Consider the following 15,954-nt stretch of genomic DNA (forward strand, 5'->3'; position numbering starts at 1 on the left):
GACTTTTGTGACCCTGTGACTTTCCCTCTCACACTCCCAACAGGTTGACATTTTTAGCTTTTAGTGACATGTCTTGTCAACTATTACTATGTGTATGGATGATTTTCTGTACCATTTTGTTAGAGACATTCATCGTCCCCATTTGCAGTGAGATTCGATACAACCATTCGTGGCCCCGACAGAGTGATAACTTTGGTGACGTTTCCTCTCGTGACATAATCAGGTTAAAGGTTTAATTTGTCCAATACTTACTATGCTACTATAACCCAATACCAAAAACTAATACCACTCCCATCATCCTCAGCTGCAGTTGTGTTCAGTGCTAATTAGCAAATGTTAGCAGACTAACATACTAAGATGCATTTGCATTTAACAGCAACTGTTTTTTTTAGAGAAAATAATTATTATTTTTATATATGATCTGCACATAATTTCTCAGAGACAACCTGACATTTTTTTCATAAAAATGGAAGTCACACACCTAGACACAGATTTACACATACAGATTTAAAAAATATGGGTATGAATAAGTATAAATATACCACTGTAATGTATACAGCCTCTACCCTGTTGAGTATAAACATATACATACACACTCATATATTGTACACAGCCACGTAATTTGCATTTGCAAATTATATATTACTTTAGAAATGCCAGTGGTCTGTATATCAGAATTCCTGACATAAAACATCTCCACAGCTTACAGAGTAAAAATTGTTTAAGCTGATCAGCTCTCACATGCTATTTGACAGACAGACAGATAAGTCAACAGATAAATACTAACAAGTGAGAGATATCGGACAGGACTGACAATGAGACACAAGGAAAGGCTTTCTCTGTCTATTCAGTCTCAGCAACATCCTGCGGTCCTGCAACTGGCTGGAGAAACGTCAACATATAGATGCCAGAAAATTATAATACCTCCCAGAATTCCTTTCTGTGTTTTAAAATGTCCCTGAAATAGACACGCTCAGATTAACATTTTCTAGTTGCTTGTATACAGTGATTGTGAGTTTTTTTGAATGTCATGTATACGGTCCTCACTCTGTTCCATGCTGAAATGCCTTGTATTTACTTATCTCTAAAAATACACAGAAATTACTCACTCAAAACAAACCTGCCAATTATCCGACTTGATGTTATACTTAAAAGTCTTTGTCACTCCAGCAGAAATTTTGACAGCTCCAACATAAGGTAGATTGTTTGGCATCCCATTTTTTCTAAAGCTGCTACAACTTAAAGGAAAAACCAACAAAATGTGTTTTGTAAGGTGTTGTTCCCACCATGAGCTGTCAGAACAGCTTAAATGCTCCTTAAGTCTCTTGAACTCTACTGGAGGGATGAAACAACAGTCTTCCCAAAGATATTTTGCTCATTTGGTGTTTCGATGATGGTGGTGTCTAACACATGACTCAAAAATCTCCCACAGATGTTCAGCTGGATTGAGATCAGGTTACTGTAAAGTACATAAAATAGCACTGATTCACATCATTTTCATACATATTTTTAATTTTATTTGTCACATTTTATACTACATGGAAGGGAAACGCTTCTGACATGATGTGGAAACAAGACTCCAGATTACTGAATACAAATTACAAAACATTCTAGTTCAAAGTGTATTAACTATTCTTTAAGAATAAAACATGAATCCCTTTTGATGTAATTTTTGATGTAACTTCTTTCCTTGACCAATAGAGGGCATCAACTCTGTCAAGAGTACTGGTATTCCATACACGCCTAATGTGTGTATTGTGGAAATAAAATGAGGTCATACATATATTATGTATTGTGCTATTGTAATTCTACAGTTTCTGATATAAAGTGTTTCCTTTCTTTTACACAGGATGGCCATTGCACAAGTTGTTAATATGAAGGCTGCTTGTCATACTGTCTCTATCTGTGTGTGTCTGTGTTCCCTCTCATAAGGCCTTCTTTCAACCAGTCCTGGCTGGGCATCTGCTACTGCTATCCATTAAGGTGTGTGTGTGTGCGTGTGCGTGTGCGTGTGCGTGCGTGCGTGCGTGCGTGTGTGTGTGTATGTGTGTGTGTGTGTGTGTGTGTGTGTGTGTGTGTGTGTGTTGACTCAGCCTCATGCTGCCTATTAAGTGGGAGGGTTGCATTTTTTCTTTACAGCCTATCCATAGAAGTGAATAGCTGCTTTATGGCTGTCATGGCTCACTCCCTATATATAAATTTGTATAAGAGCCACACTCTAGTGAGCATGTCTGGACAAAATGGATGGGATGATGTACAGGAGATCATATTTTCATCATTCTGTGATTGTCTTTAACAGAGTTATGTATGTAAAGGCATTCCCACTGATGACTTGACACAGTTGCAGAGGAAATACAGACCGACATGACAACAGCACCTTATATACACCATGCTGACAACAATGCCCTCTATTTGCTGCACTTGACCTGTCTGGTTTTTGTCATCTTACAAGTAAAGCTACAGGCATGGCATCCAACAGAGTCACTTACAAATTTATTGTATGTCACAACTGCTCATCTTGAAGAGGAACTGTCTAAAAGTCAAGTTTCATTCTCATTTCAGCCAGAAGGCACAAAAAAGGATTTGGCCACCAGTTATTGAGACTCATTTGTATTGTCAAGATGTCTATGAAGATTCTCAGTCATCCAGGTCATAGTTATCCAACGAAGGTTAAAGTCAAGGGCAACTGTACATCTTCAACCAAGTCCAGTTGCCCTTGACTTTAACCTTCGTTGGATTTGTATTGTCAGTTTTACTTTGCAGTAGACACAGAAACCTTCATAAAGATGGAACAGATGTAGGATAAATGCACATAGTATACTTGTTATTTTTGTGGTCATGCATGCATTGTTTATTGTTTTCCTGATTTTGCTTTTTTTGCTGTCAGATCTAAAGAATCATTTGTATTCTTTGTAAATTAGTGGAGACTCCAGGGAGTCACTGCTCCAGGTCAAGAAAGCAAAAGTAAAAAGTAAAATACTTCTTAGGCAGTTGAATGGCCCCTGTCAGGGTTACATTATCAATAACTATATATCATCTGCGTATAAAGACTGATGTTGTGTTGTCTATTAGCTCTCTGGATACTAGTGGTATAATAAATAAGGCAAAGAAAGAGGGAGAGAGAGGACATCCTTTCCTGGTCCCCTTATGTAAAGTGAAATAGGTAAATGGTGCTTTAATCCATTTATTAGATTGCTGCCTGAATCCAAGTTTCTGTAAAGTTTTGAAAAAGAATTTCCAGTTCACCCCCATAAAATGCTTTTTCTGCATTTTCTGTATGCTTTAGCATTTGATTTTTGTAAATTTCTAAACTGTATTAAGTAAAATGTTTTGTGCATTTTTGTGAATGAAAGCATTCCTTTCATTAACCAGGTGTGGTCAGGATGTATGATGAATGGCAAACTGTTTCAATCCTGGCAACTAGATCTTTGCTAATGTTAATATCTGTATTAATTAATGACAAGAGAGACGGTAAGTCAGTAGGGGTCAGTAGAATTTTTATTGTACGTAAGTAGTCGGTTGAAAATCGTTGTGTTCATGTCAGGGGGTAGTTTAACAGGTTGAGCCTACCCTAGTCTTAGGTAGTTAAATCTTCAAGAGTATTTCATATTTTATATAACCTCATCATGGGTTTTCATTGTAAAATCTTATTTTGAAAAGTAACTACTGGCTATATTCTGAGCTCTCTAAAACGTAGTGGAGTAAAGGTATGAAATTATATAAAATGTAAATTGTCCGGCAAAGTACACGTACTACCTCAAAATTGTACTTAAGTACAGTACTTGATTAAATTTACTCACCCAATGGGTATTACAAACATACAATAAACTTACAACCATGCGGTCGTATGTGCTATTATTATTAGTAAAATGTTATTAGTTGTTGCTTCCTGGCCAATGTGACAAATGGCAAGCAAGACTGCTCTGCATCTACCATCACTGCGGCAATTTTAAGCTTCAATCATCAATGAAATGTAATCCAAAGCCACCAAGGCCTAAAAATAGAAATATAAGTGAACTTTTTCATAAAAATCAATCTTAGTTCTAAATGTGTCTGATTTTATGAGTCATAATGACAGAAAATATTTCCCCATTTTTCAGAAAGTCTGTGGGAGAAAGTGAGCGAGAGAGGACGAGAGAAATGAGAGAAAGTAACACAGAGAGACACTCTGTGAACCCGTTCACCTCATTATCCACCATTAGTGACTGTGCATACTCTTCATCCATGGAAACTACACGAAGGAAAGTTTCCTGTTTTTTTAACCATGTATTTGGGAATGGAACTGAATTGGTCACAGTGCACACATTAAAACTAGCTCTTCTCTATAGGTGTCTACGCTAATTTGACTGCTGACTGCTTGTCTTATAAGTCTAATGTTGCACACTTTAAACAGACCTCTTCACCTCTGTTTCCTCTCCGTTTCTGTCTCCTTGCAAGCTAAATGTGACTTGAAGAGGACAAGGACGTGTTTGTCAGCAGGCTTTCACAATTTAACATGCCCATTAATGATAGTGTGCCCATTGAATCAGTGAAGACAGAGCTTCAGAGCATTTAGATATTTTTTTGGAAGGCATTACATAATTTTAAGTCTTTAAAAAAAAGAGATTTTTGGATGCTGGATAGATGGTGAGAGAGAGATGATGATGAGGAGAAGGAGGGAGAGGTGGTTACTGGTTTTTAGTGAACACTACTTCCTTATTCCCGCAGCACAGACTGACTTCTCATGCCCTGCTGCGTGATGGAGCAGAGAGTCGCTCCACATTTTCTTGACAGGTTGCCAGACTCACATCAGCCACACCGGGCTGTCTGGCAGTGACCAGCGCTGGTCTGGCTGAATGGGAAGCAAAGGCAACTGTGGGATTATGGAAATCTTTGTGAGGCTTATTACATACCTTAGCTGACTGTGTGTGGCAGCACCTAATGACATAAAAAGTCTGTACGTGCTATATCCTTTAAATGACAAAAATCACATCCAACATTTTATGATCTATGTGCATTTAAATGTTTTTATGTGTAGACTGTTTAGGCCAGTGGCGTAAGTTCAAGGGCCCAGCTGATTACAAGGGCCCACAAGGGACAACAACAATTGCCACATGGATTGTGAGCAAATGCCGTGATGCCTTCATTGATACTGTTGCTGGAGTAATGAGTTGCTGCGCTTAATTACTATTCGTTCTGTGATTATTGACATACTGTGTCAGCTACTTTGTGTTGATTTGTTACTGGAGGTTGGCAAAAGCTATTTCGCTAGTTTGATTGTTGGAGACAGCAGACTGTGGTGGTTTGAGTCAAGGACAGGCTATAAGATTAGCGTTTGGCACTTTGGCTGTGTCTGTGCTGATGATCAAAGGCTGCAGGTTTGTAATTGCATGGAGTTATTGTGTGTATGTATGTCCGTGTGTGCACAAACATGCTTTTTGGGGCAGGGGGCATAGGAAAATATTTGCACTGGGGCCAATTACAAATATGTTACATTGTTGGTTTAGGCCTAGATATAATGCTACTTAAACCTACTACAATCATTACTTTTCATATCAACAATAACTTTTATCACATGCTTACTTGAAATGTGATAGGTGTTGCTCATTGTAATGAACTCACAGTAAATTATCATCCAACTCTTCAGTTCCTTTCAGATATTTGCATCTTGCCGCTCACTATTTTGATTTTACTGCTGCAGCTTTAATGTTCACTCTCACCACTCTCATCAGTGTTGTTTTTAAGTGCAGCAGGTTATTGCTTTCAACAAAAAAAACCCACAGTTTATGTTACTTACCCAACACTAAATGGCAGGCAGACAGTCAGCAACTAGCTGGTGAACATAGCGGATTGGATCATTCAGCAGCTAAATAGCCATGTATTTCCTACAGGAGTTGGTACTTAAGTACCTCAAATTTGTACTTAAGATCAATATTTAAGTAAATGCACTTAGTTACATTTAACTAGTATTTATTTCACTATTTTTATTAAGTATCTCTGGCACAAAAAGTCCTTCTGCCCTTGAAGTGTGCACTGCTGCAATGCACCACTTTGACCGGTAGATGGCAGTGATGACGCGGCTTTCAAAAAACTAAACTTTATGTAAAAAAAACAAAAAAAAGGTGAAGAAAAAGAAAAGGAAGGAAGCTAGCAGCAGCAGCAGCTAATCACCATGCTAATCACCAGCAGCGACTGAACTTTAGCGTGTAGCTCACCACTCACAACTTTACTGAGTTACTAAAGTCAGGCAACAGCAGCTTCCCTTCAGACTACTAACAGAGGAAACAAGGAAGTGAACAGCTGGCGGACATCCAGTTGTTTTCCGCCGGTAAGTCCCGTTTATTTGATCGCTTTCTGCTTTCTCCCTTAACGGCGTGGCTTTGCGTCCTGTGATAGAGGCAAGCTGGATTCTGTTGTTGTGTCGGTGGACAAAAGCAGGCAAGCTCTGAACGTTTTGTAACTGTATCTGTCAGGAGTGCTGTACACGCACTGATTCATTTATATGTGTTTTGTGTGTTTTGGTCCTCCCACGGGAGCCCTGTTTTACTACTAACCCCCAACAGAGTCATTCATTGTGTTTTAAAGTGATTTGAGACGCAGGTTGGGGCTTGAAACTATCTGCTGGACACCTGTAATGTGTGGTCCTCCTCATAAAGTGTTTTAACAACCATGAGAGGAGGGCATGTCTCCTCAGTTTGATGTAAAACTTCATGAACTATCTAACGGCCAAACTAACGATTTGGCCACTTTCTGAACGCGAGTTTGGTGATATTTATTCTTCAAACTGTGTGTAGCTGCTGAGGATGGAAATATGTGTCCCTCCTTCATAAACTGTCATACTTTCTGAATATTTCTAGAGCTGGAACTATCATTAATAGTTTGGTTTATTATCTGTTAGAAAATAGCGACAAATCCCAAATCTCAAGGTGACATCTTGCCAAAAGTTCAAGACCTCCAAATATTCCGTTTATATAAGAGAAACAAAACTGAAGTGAGAAATGTTTGCCTCTTTCCAAAACAAACTCCCCAAAACACATTTTCATGCTGCAATGAGTGCATGGGCAGAGTGCACGCATACCTGCCTACCTACCTGAGCTCCAGCCAACCAGTGGCCATGCTTATTATAGTTCTGCAGCAGCCACAGATACTGAATTTGTTTTGTGCCGGAACATTTGATTTATTGATTGCTGTCAGGATGTAAAGAAGAATTTCTAAAAACCTAACATGTTTCTGAAATAAATTGCCTGTGCCAGCTTTAACCTAACCAGGAATGATTTGGTAAAAGGCACTGTGTCTGCTGATGTGGGACAACAGAGGAGGAGAGACTTTTTAAAGTTGTAGTAATAATATGTTATATTCTAAAGTAACAGAAGACCAATTTAAAACATTGCAACAGAAGGTTTTGTAGAAGACGAGCTAAAACAAAGCTCCTAACGTTATAGTCATATAGCTGGGAGGTTCCATGTGAACCCTGCTAACTTGGATTAAATGGAGAATACTAATTATTACAACATTATTTTCACTGTGTGAATGACTTAAAACCCACCATGAATAATAAAAAAGCCACAACAAAAACCATAATCAATGTGTACTAAATAATGGGAAATGCAACAAACCAAAAAAGTGGTCACTGTTCAGTACATAATTTTATTTTCAGACTCCACAGAGACATCACATGCTGTGGCTTACTTATGTCTGATTTCCTAAATCAAACAAGGGAACAAACCAAAAAATAGGTTGTTTGGAAACTCGCGTTGAAGTCGTCACTTTGGACCAAAGTATCTGCCAAATGAATGTAATGTAGTATGATCAGTGCATACAAACTGATTAGGTCCTGCTGTTATTTTGAGGAATATATTTACTGCTATGATCTCTACTTTTTTACAATATCAATTTATATATCTCTATTTCAATTTATCCTGTTTATCGCCTGTTTTGATGCTGCTGCACCTTTGTATAATCTGCTGCTGCAGCAGATTTTCTTAAGGGGTCATTAAAGTTGAATTTTATTCTAATCGTGAAAGCAATTGGTAAAAGTTATTCATCAGTAGCTCAGACGCAGGAGAATAAAGTCATGTATCTTTCCCCATTTCCATAAATCATCTTGTAAACCCTACAGAGGGCTCATATCCTACAGTGAGAAATGTCTGAGTTGATTAGTTAGAAATAATGGGCCTGTTTTGCAGGACCTGCGGCACACGGGCAAGCCTATTCTGGCCTCTGTTTTCAGTAATGACGGTTGTATTTGCGAACAACGCTAATTTCGCGAGTGCTCGGAGCTTAATGCATTTACAAGCTTGTAGAGGCGGTTGTAACTGCTGTTGTTAGGTCTAGTTGTATCCTGATAACATCACCAGCATGCTATCTGACCCTCGGGGGTGATACTGTTTCAGGGCTAATGTTCGCGTCCAACCTCGATAACTTTGTGCATTTGAGCAGTAAGTTTTATTGAATATAATCATTAACAGTTTTGTTAATGATTCAGTCTTGAACTCTCTTCAGATAACAAGCTGCTCACTTGTTCATCCTAAACCTGATAGAAAAGTCGCAATAAAGGCCCCAGTCACAAACACATCATGATAATATTCCTTAGTTATTTTTCTTTCCTAAAAATGATGTACAGTTCAATCAGTCCACAAAAAAATTAGTCCATAATTGACAGGCAAACTGTTTCATTTGCATAATGTGTTGTGATGGTTCTCATTTGCCATCTTATCAGAGAAATTATAGCAAATAGGAGTTAATGACCAGCTCCTCCATCACCGGTCATAAACACGACACAGGCTTCCTGTGGCAGACAGTCTCAAAGGTTAAACGCCTTTTTATTGGAGCCGTATCGTTGATCTCTGGCCCCACAGTGATGACGGAGGTGACTCATTCAGGGACGAGGGCCCACAGGTGACAGCTGGAGATGTTTTTAATCAGCCTCCTAATTTATTCATGGGTGATGGACGGTTTTATGTTTTTGGAGAGGAACAATATAAGGAGACAGTTTCACACAACGATTTTGTCTGGTTCCTCTGTCTGTTTCCTTAATGTCTTCCTCCTCTGTTTTGTCCTCCAGTGAAAGAGACATTAAGGCATTAATGACTTTAATCGACCCCTATTTACGTCACAAAATGAAAACATCTCAACCTAGCACAGCTTGTTTCCCTGTAATAACAGAAATATGAAAGTCATACTCACACTTTGCATCTTGGGATACAAATTTTATCAGTGATGGTTTGGTACTCTCTCACCCCAACCATTCAAGGCAGAAGGCTGCCCACCCAGAGCCTGGTTCTGCTCAAGGTTTCTGGGAGTTTTTCCTTGCCACTGTCACCAAGTGTTGCTCATGGTGGGAATTGTTGGGTCTCTGTAAACGGTACATGCCTCGAGATAAATGGTGTTTTTTTTTTTTGCTTTCTAAAAATAAGAGTTTTAAGTTAAGTTATATAGTTTTAAAGGGATACTACATAAAGTTGGGCGTCTGACAAGAGACAGATTTTAAAAGATGGTCAAAAGTGAAGCAACACAAGCTGAACTAGTGACACTCTGTCACTAATTTGTGACAAGCTGGATCTATTATTGCTTCATTTTTTAAACTTATTATATATGCAATACCCCAAAAATTTATATCCCAAATAGCCAATGAAATAAGAAATAGTTATCCAACATTATTAACTTTAAACAGCACCTTAGAGCACAAGAGGATGACAGCAACAGTGTTTGCCCCATTTAATTGCTCAGGGGGTGCTGGGTGGCCTCCGTGGGGGTTTAGCAGGTGACAGGTGAATTACTCAGGTTCACAGCAGCTCGTTACGTTACGCATCGCTGAAATTAAGCCGTGGTGTTCTGTCGGGAGATGCAGTTACTTGAACCAATGTTGAATAAGAAAAGTGTAAATAATATATAATTTTCTGCCGGAGGCTTAAGCTAATAATGGTGACTAACCAGTAATAACCCCCATCATCTTCACCTCAAGCTAAAATAAACATGCCACAGCCTGGCTGCCAGAGAGTTTGGTATTTTAGGGAGGGGTGGGCTGTAAAGGACAAAACATAATTTCAAAACGGAATGCGGCACAACAGTCTTTCCGGCTGAATTATCTCGTTTTCATAATTGTTGGAAGCCAAAATCATAATTGAAAATTAAATTTGATTAATTTCACATCCCTGTTGCCCACAACCTCAAATTGTAATACAGACTAAACCAGTCTTCATGTGGAGAGCCCCTAATACTACTAATACTTTGCCTAAATAAAACAATAACAAACATTATGATTTACATTTTATAAAAGAATTAGTAAACATGACCAAGAATCAGATAAAGCCTTTAATGCTATTTTACAAAATGTTTTTGATCGAGACTCTATATAGGCATTTCGGTCAGTACTCAAAATATTTAGTTGCGATACCTAACCAAAAAATAAGGTTACCACTTGTGGTCAGTATGTTTTCCAAAGACAACAGTAGAATTTGACAACAAAATATGTGTTTGAATGTGCAAGTTATTAAAATTTTACTTTTTAGGACGTGTCTCAGATTTTTGTCATAATTTTTCAGGAAAATTTAAAAATCTTCACATAGAATTAACACATAGAACATGTTTTTTCAGTTTAATTGAGAGTTTATTATCCTCTTGATCTGTACAACATTTGCAGGCAGTGGCAAGACTTGTGTACACACCACGGATACCTCCAAGATGCCAATCGTATGCGGAAATGTTGCTTCAGAGCACACAATACCTGGAAATATTACAATGGCGTGCAAGTGGAACCGTAAGTGGTGTTGAGTCATGAGTCCCACACCTGCCAATCGTGACGCCACTAAAAGTTATTTTAATCACTGAAGTCTCTGATTTCATCTCTAGTTGGAATAAAACTTTGTAGATACATCTGGTGTTTTACACACAGGTTTTTCCATCATGCAGCATTTTTCTTGTAGTGTATAGTGTCGTCTTATTCTGGACCGGTAGAGTAAAGGCCATGTCCTTGAAGTAGTAAAGGCAGAAAAAAACTCAAGCCTCAGTGGTGCCAGCACAACGGCAGTTATAGGTTTTTTTATTTACGAGTTTATCTCTGTTAGTGTTCTTTGACCCAGAGGTAGCAAGAAGGGCTTCCACTTTGTTTAGTGCGGCCTGTCATCGCTTCTGAGATTTGTAATGGTGAGTTATGTTTGGGTACCATTGCTGGGCCATGGCATCCAGCACCCGTGCTGTGGCTCCACCTTTCAGCTCCTCTCTCGCGCCCCCCTTGCAGAAGAGGACACTGTTATTTCTGGGTATCAAGGTCAGGCTGGCTCACGTATGAGATTTGTGTGAGGTATGTCCTGGCAGAAAGTCCGGGACACAGGAAGACGATGACTGCTCTTTAGCAGCCAGAACGTTCAATGGTGTCAGTGAAATAATCAGCACTTTATTAGAGTGGAAGCGACTTTAAATAAGTTCTTGCGGTCATTGAAAGACTGCGTGGAGTACTCAGTCGGCTTGTGGTATGTTGTGATATGATCTACCCATCTGTTAGTGGAGGCTTTTCCCCTCGTGTCAGCTGTTTGTCATTGGTGGTGGGGTCAGGGTGGTGTTTCGGGGGGGGGTTAATGAACTGGCTGCATCTGTCTACAGTAGCAAGATTCTTCTTCGAGCTTGGCTACATTTCACACTCTTGGTTGGGCTTGGGCTCAGTTACAAGGGAATGACATAACAGCTTTGTTTGTTTATTGTGTGGTATCGGATCACTTAACAGATAAGCAGTGACTGCACACACATTATATTGAAGCACTAGGGTTTCAAATGTTTGGTGAAAGTTCCACCATTTGTATCAATGAGGGCACGTTAAATGAGAGAAACACCTCTCTGTGTAATGCAGTACAGTTCAACAGACTGATTAATCTGGCCGTCATCTGGCATTTTGAGATGATAGATATATAAGCTGATAAATGATACCGGAAATTTTGTTGACCAATACCATTGAAATTCTCGATACCCAATTTGATATCACGGCAAAAACAAGAACAAAACTATAGAGTACCAACTTGTATCGACTAGGTACCTAAGTATTGGTTCTCGTGACATCCCTACTGCAGACACATCTGCAGGCAGCTTTCTCAGTGTGGCTCCCTTTGTGAGTTTTGGGAAGGTGATGAAAATGTCAATGGTCTTTTCTAAATGCGAACACATTTCTCCCATTCTAAATAAAAGCAAATCTCAACTAAAACCATTACTGGCTAGTTATAAATATATATTGTTATACTGTAGAGCCCGACTGATATGGGATTTTTAAGACCAGTACTTATTTTGATAAGGATTTTAAAATCCAATATAACAGCTGATATTCTTTTTCCCCCTTCTTTTCAGAACACACAACATAAACAAAGATTATCCCTAACATTTATTTCATGTAGTTATGATACCTTACCAAGATAACATGGCATATAACGGTTTAAAAATAAGACTTTTTTACTCTTCTAAATAGTACTTTGAACAAAACTACTGCTGATTATGTCTGCAAAATATAGCCAATAAAGGGAGTTGTAGAGTGCCCTCTGATGGACAAACTATGCAATGACAACACTCATAACATGATCAAAGGATCCCTCTTTCATCTTTCTTTTTAAATTATCATTTATTGGCTGTTTTAAACACGATTTATCTGTAGTTAGCCTGTAATACAGTTGAATGAATTGAAAACTGTAAACCTATAAACACCAGTGAAATTCTAAGATCTGCAGAATAAAGCAATGTATTTTTCTATTTCATTAATTAATAAAGATTCCATTTAAAGCAGCATGTTAGGGGCTGAGACAACCATGTGTATTAGACTGTACTCTGCATGGAAATATGCAATTATACAAGACTTTTCTTTTTTTTGATATCGGCATTACAGATCTGCCATCGGCTTTCCTGCTCTCTAAATATTGGCATTGACTATTGGAAAAAGCCACATTGGTCAACCACTAATCACAAAGTACATCCTCCAAAAAGATCATAATCAATAGATCTCAAAAATAATTTAAACAAAAACTGAACAATATAACCTTCATGAAGAAAACCTTTATGAATGATTAGTTTTAGCTAAGTGGTCCATGTAATCAGGCAACGGAGTGTAGCTGAGGTTCCTGTTGTTGTTCAATTTTCCAATACGTCTTCTTGACAGAATAATAGTATTAGGAGCAGTAGCTATATTTTAGTGGTATGTTTCTTATTACTTACAGTCCATCAGGACACAGAACAAGGCAAAATAACCAGAGTACTGCTCACACAGTAATACAGCAGCAGAAACACAAAACAAAACAAAGTTCTTCTGCTGGGTGGGAACTGGAAAGCCACATGGGCTTACAGAACACTCTGTTCTTTTAAATTCAGACCATCATCACAGTAAAGACAACGACAACAAACAGAAACTGTCTTTGTTCCACTTCCCAGAATGTCTCAGTTCAAAACTCTCTGGGAAGTAGAAATTCAAAAACAATTGCCGAATCAGCCTCAAGTGTTGCATCAGTACGTTGTGAAGCCGGCTGATCAATCATGTGATCACTTGAGAGTTGCTCTTAAGGTTACTTTTGCACTTCTCTGTATGTTGGAGTAAGTCGCTTGATAAATGGAACTTATTGCTCAATCTCGGCTCCTCAGTTGCTCCTCAGCTCCTCACACACACAAACACTTAAAATGCACCGAAGATGCATTTTTAAGTGTTTGTGTGTGTGAGTTTGATAGTCGGGGGTCCTAAATTTCACAAGATATACATTTGGTTTTGAGGACATTACACCTTCACAAGGGGGAAAAAATGAAAACAGGAACAAGGACATAATTTGCTCATGCAGGATTTAGTCCTGCATTTCCTAATTCTCTACTTATATATTTTAAAATGACATTGTTCATTTTCACCATATGTTTTGTGATGCAAATACCTAGAATGTCTGTAGACAGCCTTTTTACTGTGGATTAATAAATGTGTGAACTGCTGTAAATATTTCAATAGTCAACATATCAGAAATTCCTTCCAGGCAAAATCTTGATTAAAGTCACAACAATGTTCTTGCCTCTTGAGTAATAATCCAAATTCCTCAGGAATCAGTAATGGTTTTTCTTTCATTGTGTGGCTGAAGTTGATTTCACTCATGCTGGATGTAGCAACACTGCAACAACCCGTACTGTGGTTAGTCACGTGAAGTATATTTATTCAAGTTCGCCTGCAGAGCTGTAACGGCTGTGTGACAATGTGTTTCACATGTGAAATGTTGCTTAACTTGTCAGGTTTTACTTAAAGGAACTGTTTTGAACTAGTTGCTCAACCACTTTCTCCATGTATGGTTTTTTTTATGTATAGGCCAAGGAAAGCGGTGCACAGATGACCATGGAGTCTCCTGCGTGAAGAAGCGTCTCTAGACCAGGGCATGTTATCTCTCAGAGGCAAACATCCTCTGTCCTGACACAGGGATTTTACAGCCAGGTTCTTGACTGTCTACATCAACACACGTGGAGTCCACTCCCTCTGTTCTACCTCTTAGGACACTCTATTTTTTTCTACCTCAGCACATACTGCACACACACGGACGCACGTAGCTGTTATCTGCCAGCTCCACACCACCAACAGACCCTTGACTTTATCACCAGACTTTCAGGAGTCAGTCATCTAGCGACGGTGTAACACAGCTGACTGGGTTTTTTCCTGTTTAGCTGCTTGAAGAGCCAGCCTAAGCAGCCATGTTACACAGGAGTTTGTGATGTCCGAGCCCCGTGACGGGGCAGGACCAGAAGCAGGGGAACGACAAGGGTTGGGTCAGAGAGACGTTCCTCGGTTTGTGGTTGGCTGTGAAGATGATGAGCAGGACATGGGCCAAATGGAGACAGGCATGAAGAATGAGATGTTTCGAGAAGAAGAAATGGAAGATGATGAAGATGAGTCGGTAAGTGACGGGTGTTAATTCAGGTGGTACGTGGTATGCCTTGTTGCTTTATGTGTCAAATGATATTGTCATATTTTACTTTTTTTGTTTTAAAAGTTTTATGAGCAGTGTAAATGGTAAACTAAACTAATTGCACTTCTGAACTAAAGTCTATGCAATACTATTAATAATGACTTAACAACAGGGACCCAAATCTTTGGTCATTTTGGGCAGTAGGAAATGAACAAGACTGGATTTTTTTTAAAGAGGACAGTTTTATTTTAAACTGGACAGAGGAAAAAGGAATAGAGACAGAAATATACAAAGGCTGGCGTGAGAACAATGCAGTACATAAACAACCTTAAGGCATCTGGTTTGTTTAGTTCTGTAGCTATAAAAGGACTTTATGGTAGTGCTGTGTTAGCTGCTCACTTGCTTGCTATAATTTTCTCTCTCTTTGTCTCAGTACATGTCTTTGTTTGGGTCTTACCTAGAGAGTGTGAGTGGGTAGCAGTTCACTTCATACTATAACTCTCACTTCAACAATTGTGGCACAACAGCAAAGACTTACATCTCATTAATTTCAGAATAAATATACACACAAACAATTTTTTACGAATTCCTACTATAATTGAACAAAACTAAATGTCTGTAGCAACACTATCTGCTCTGTCAGACTGTAAAGCTCATTACCCACAAGAAATAAAATTAATGGATGAATCATTACTTGCCACATACACATTATTATATGCCTTCATGCTACCACTTATAGGCAAACAAAAAGAGTCTATATCCTCTGAGAACCATGATTGTAAGTACCAACATCAACAAAGTGTATAGTCATGGCCAAAAATATGGGCACCCTGCATGTCTGTCATATAATGCACTACTTTTCCCAGAAAATTGTCACAATTACAAATGCTTTAGTATTCTCATGTTTATTTCTTTTGTTTGCATATTTTTGGCCGTGACTTTACATTTTGAGAGATTTCACTTAAGTGAAACTGATGATCTGCTGGTGTCCTTGGATGAAAATTCAGGGGATCACCAAAGTCAGTCAGGTCCGAAGTGGTGTATGAACTGATCGACATTGCCATTGCTAGAGCCAAGC

General features: G+C 38.7%; 1 protein-coding gene across 7 annotated transcripts in view; it reads left to right on the forward strand.

Moving 5' to 3' along the window:
• Positions 1–6,145: 6,145 nt before the first annotated feature.
• Positions 6,146–15,954, forward strand: part of LOC123961955 (inositol hexakisphosphate and diphosphoinositol-pentakisphosphate kinase 2-like) — a 318,451-nt gene continuing 308,642 nt past the window's right edge. For all 7 annotated transcript variants that reach the window (XM_046037793.1, XM_046037790.1, XM_046037794.1 and 4 more), the window contains exons 1-2: positions 6,146–6,307; positions 14,285–14,864. In XM_046037793.1, the coding sequence (XP_045893749.1) occupies positions 14,682–14,864 (183 nt within the window). In that variant the 5' untranslated portion in view covers positions 6,146–6,307; positions 14,285–14,681. The remainder of the gene's footprint in view (positions 6,308–14,284; positions 14,865–15,954) is intronic.

The sequence above is a fragment of the Micropterus dolomieu genome, linkage group LG22 (assembly GCF_021292245.1).
Source record: "Micropterus dolomieu isolate WLL.071019.BEF.003 ecotype Adirondacks linkage group LG22, ASM2129224v1, whole genome shotgun sequence".
Classification (NCBI taxonomy): Eukaryota; Metazoa; Chordata; class Actinopteri; order Centrarchiformes; family Centrarchidae; genus Micropterus; species Micropterus dolomieu.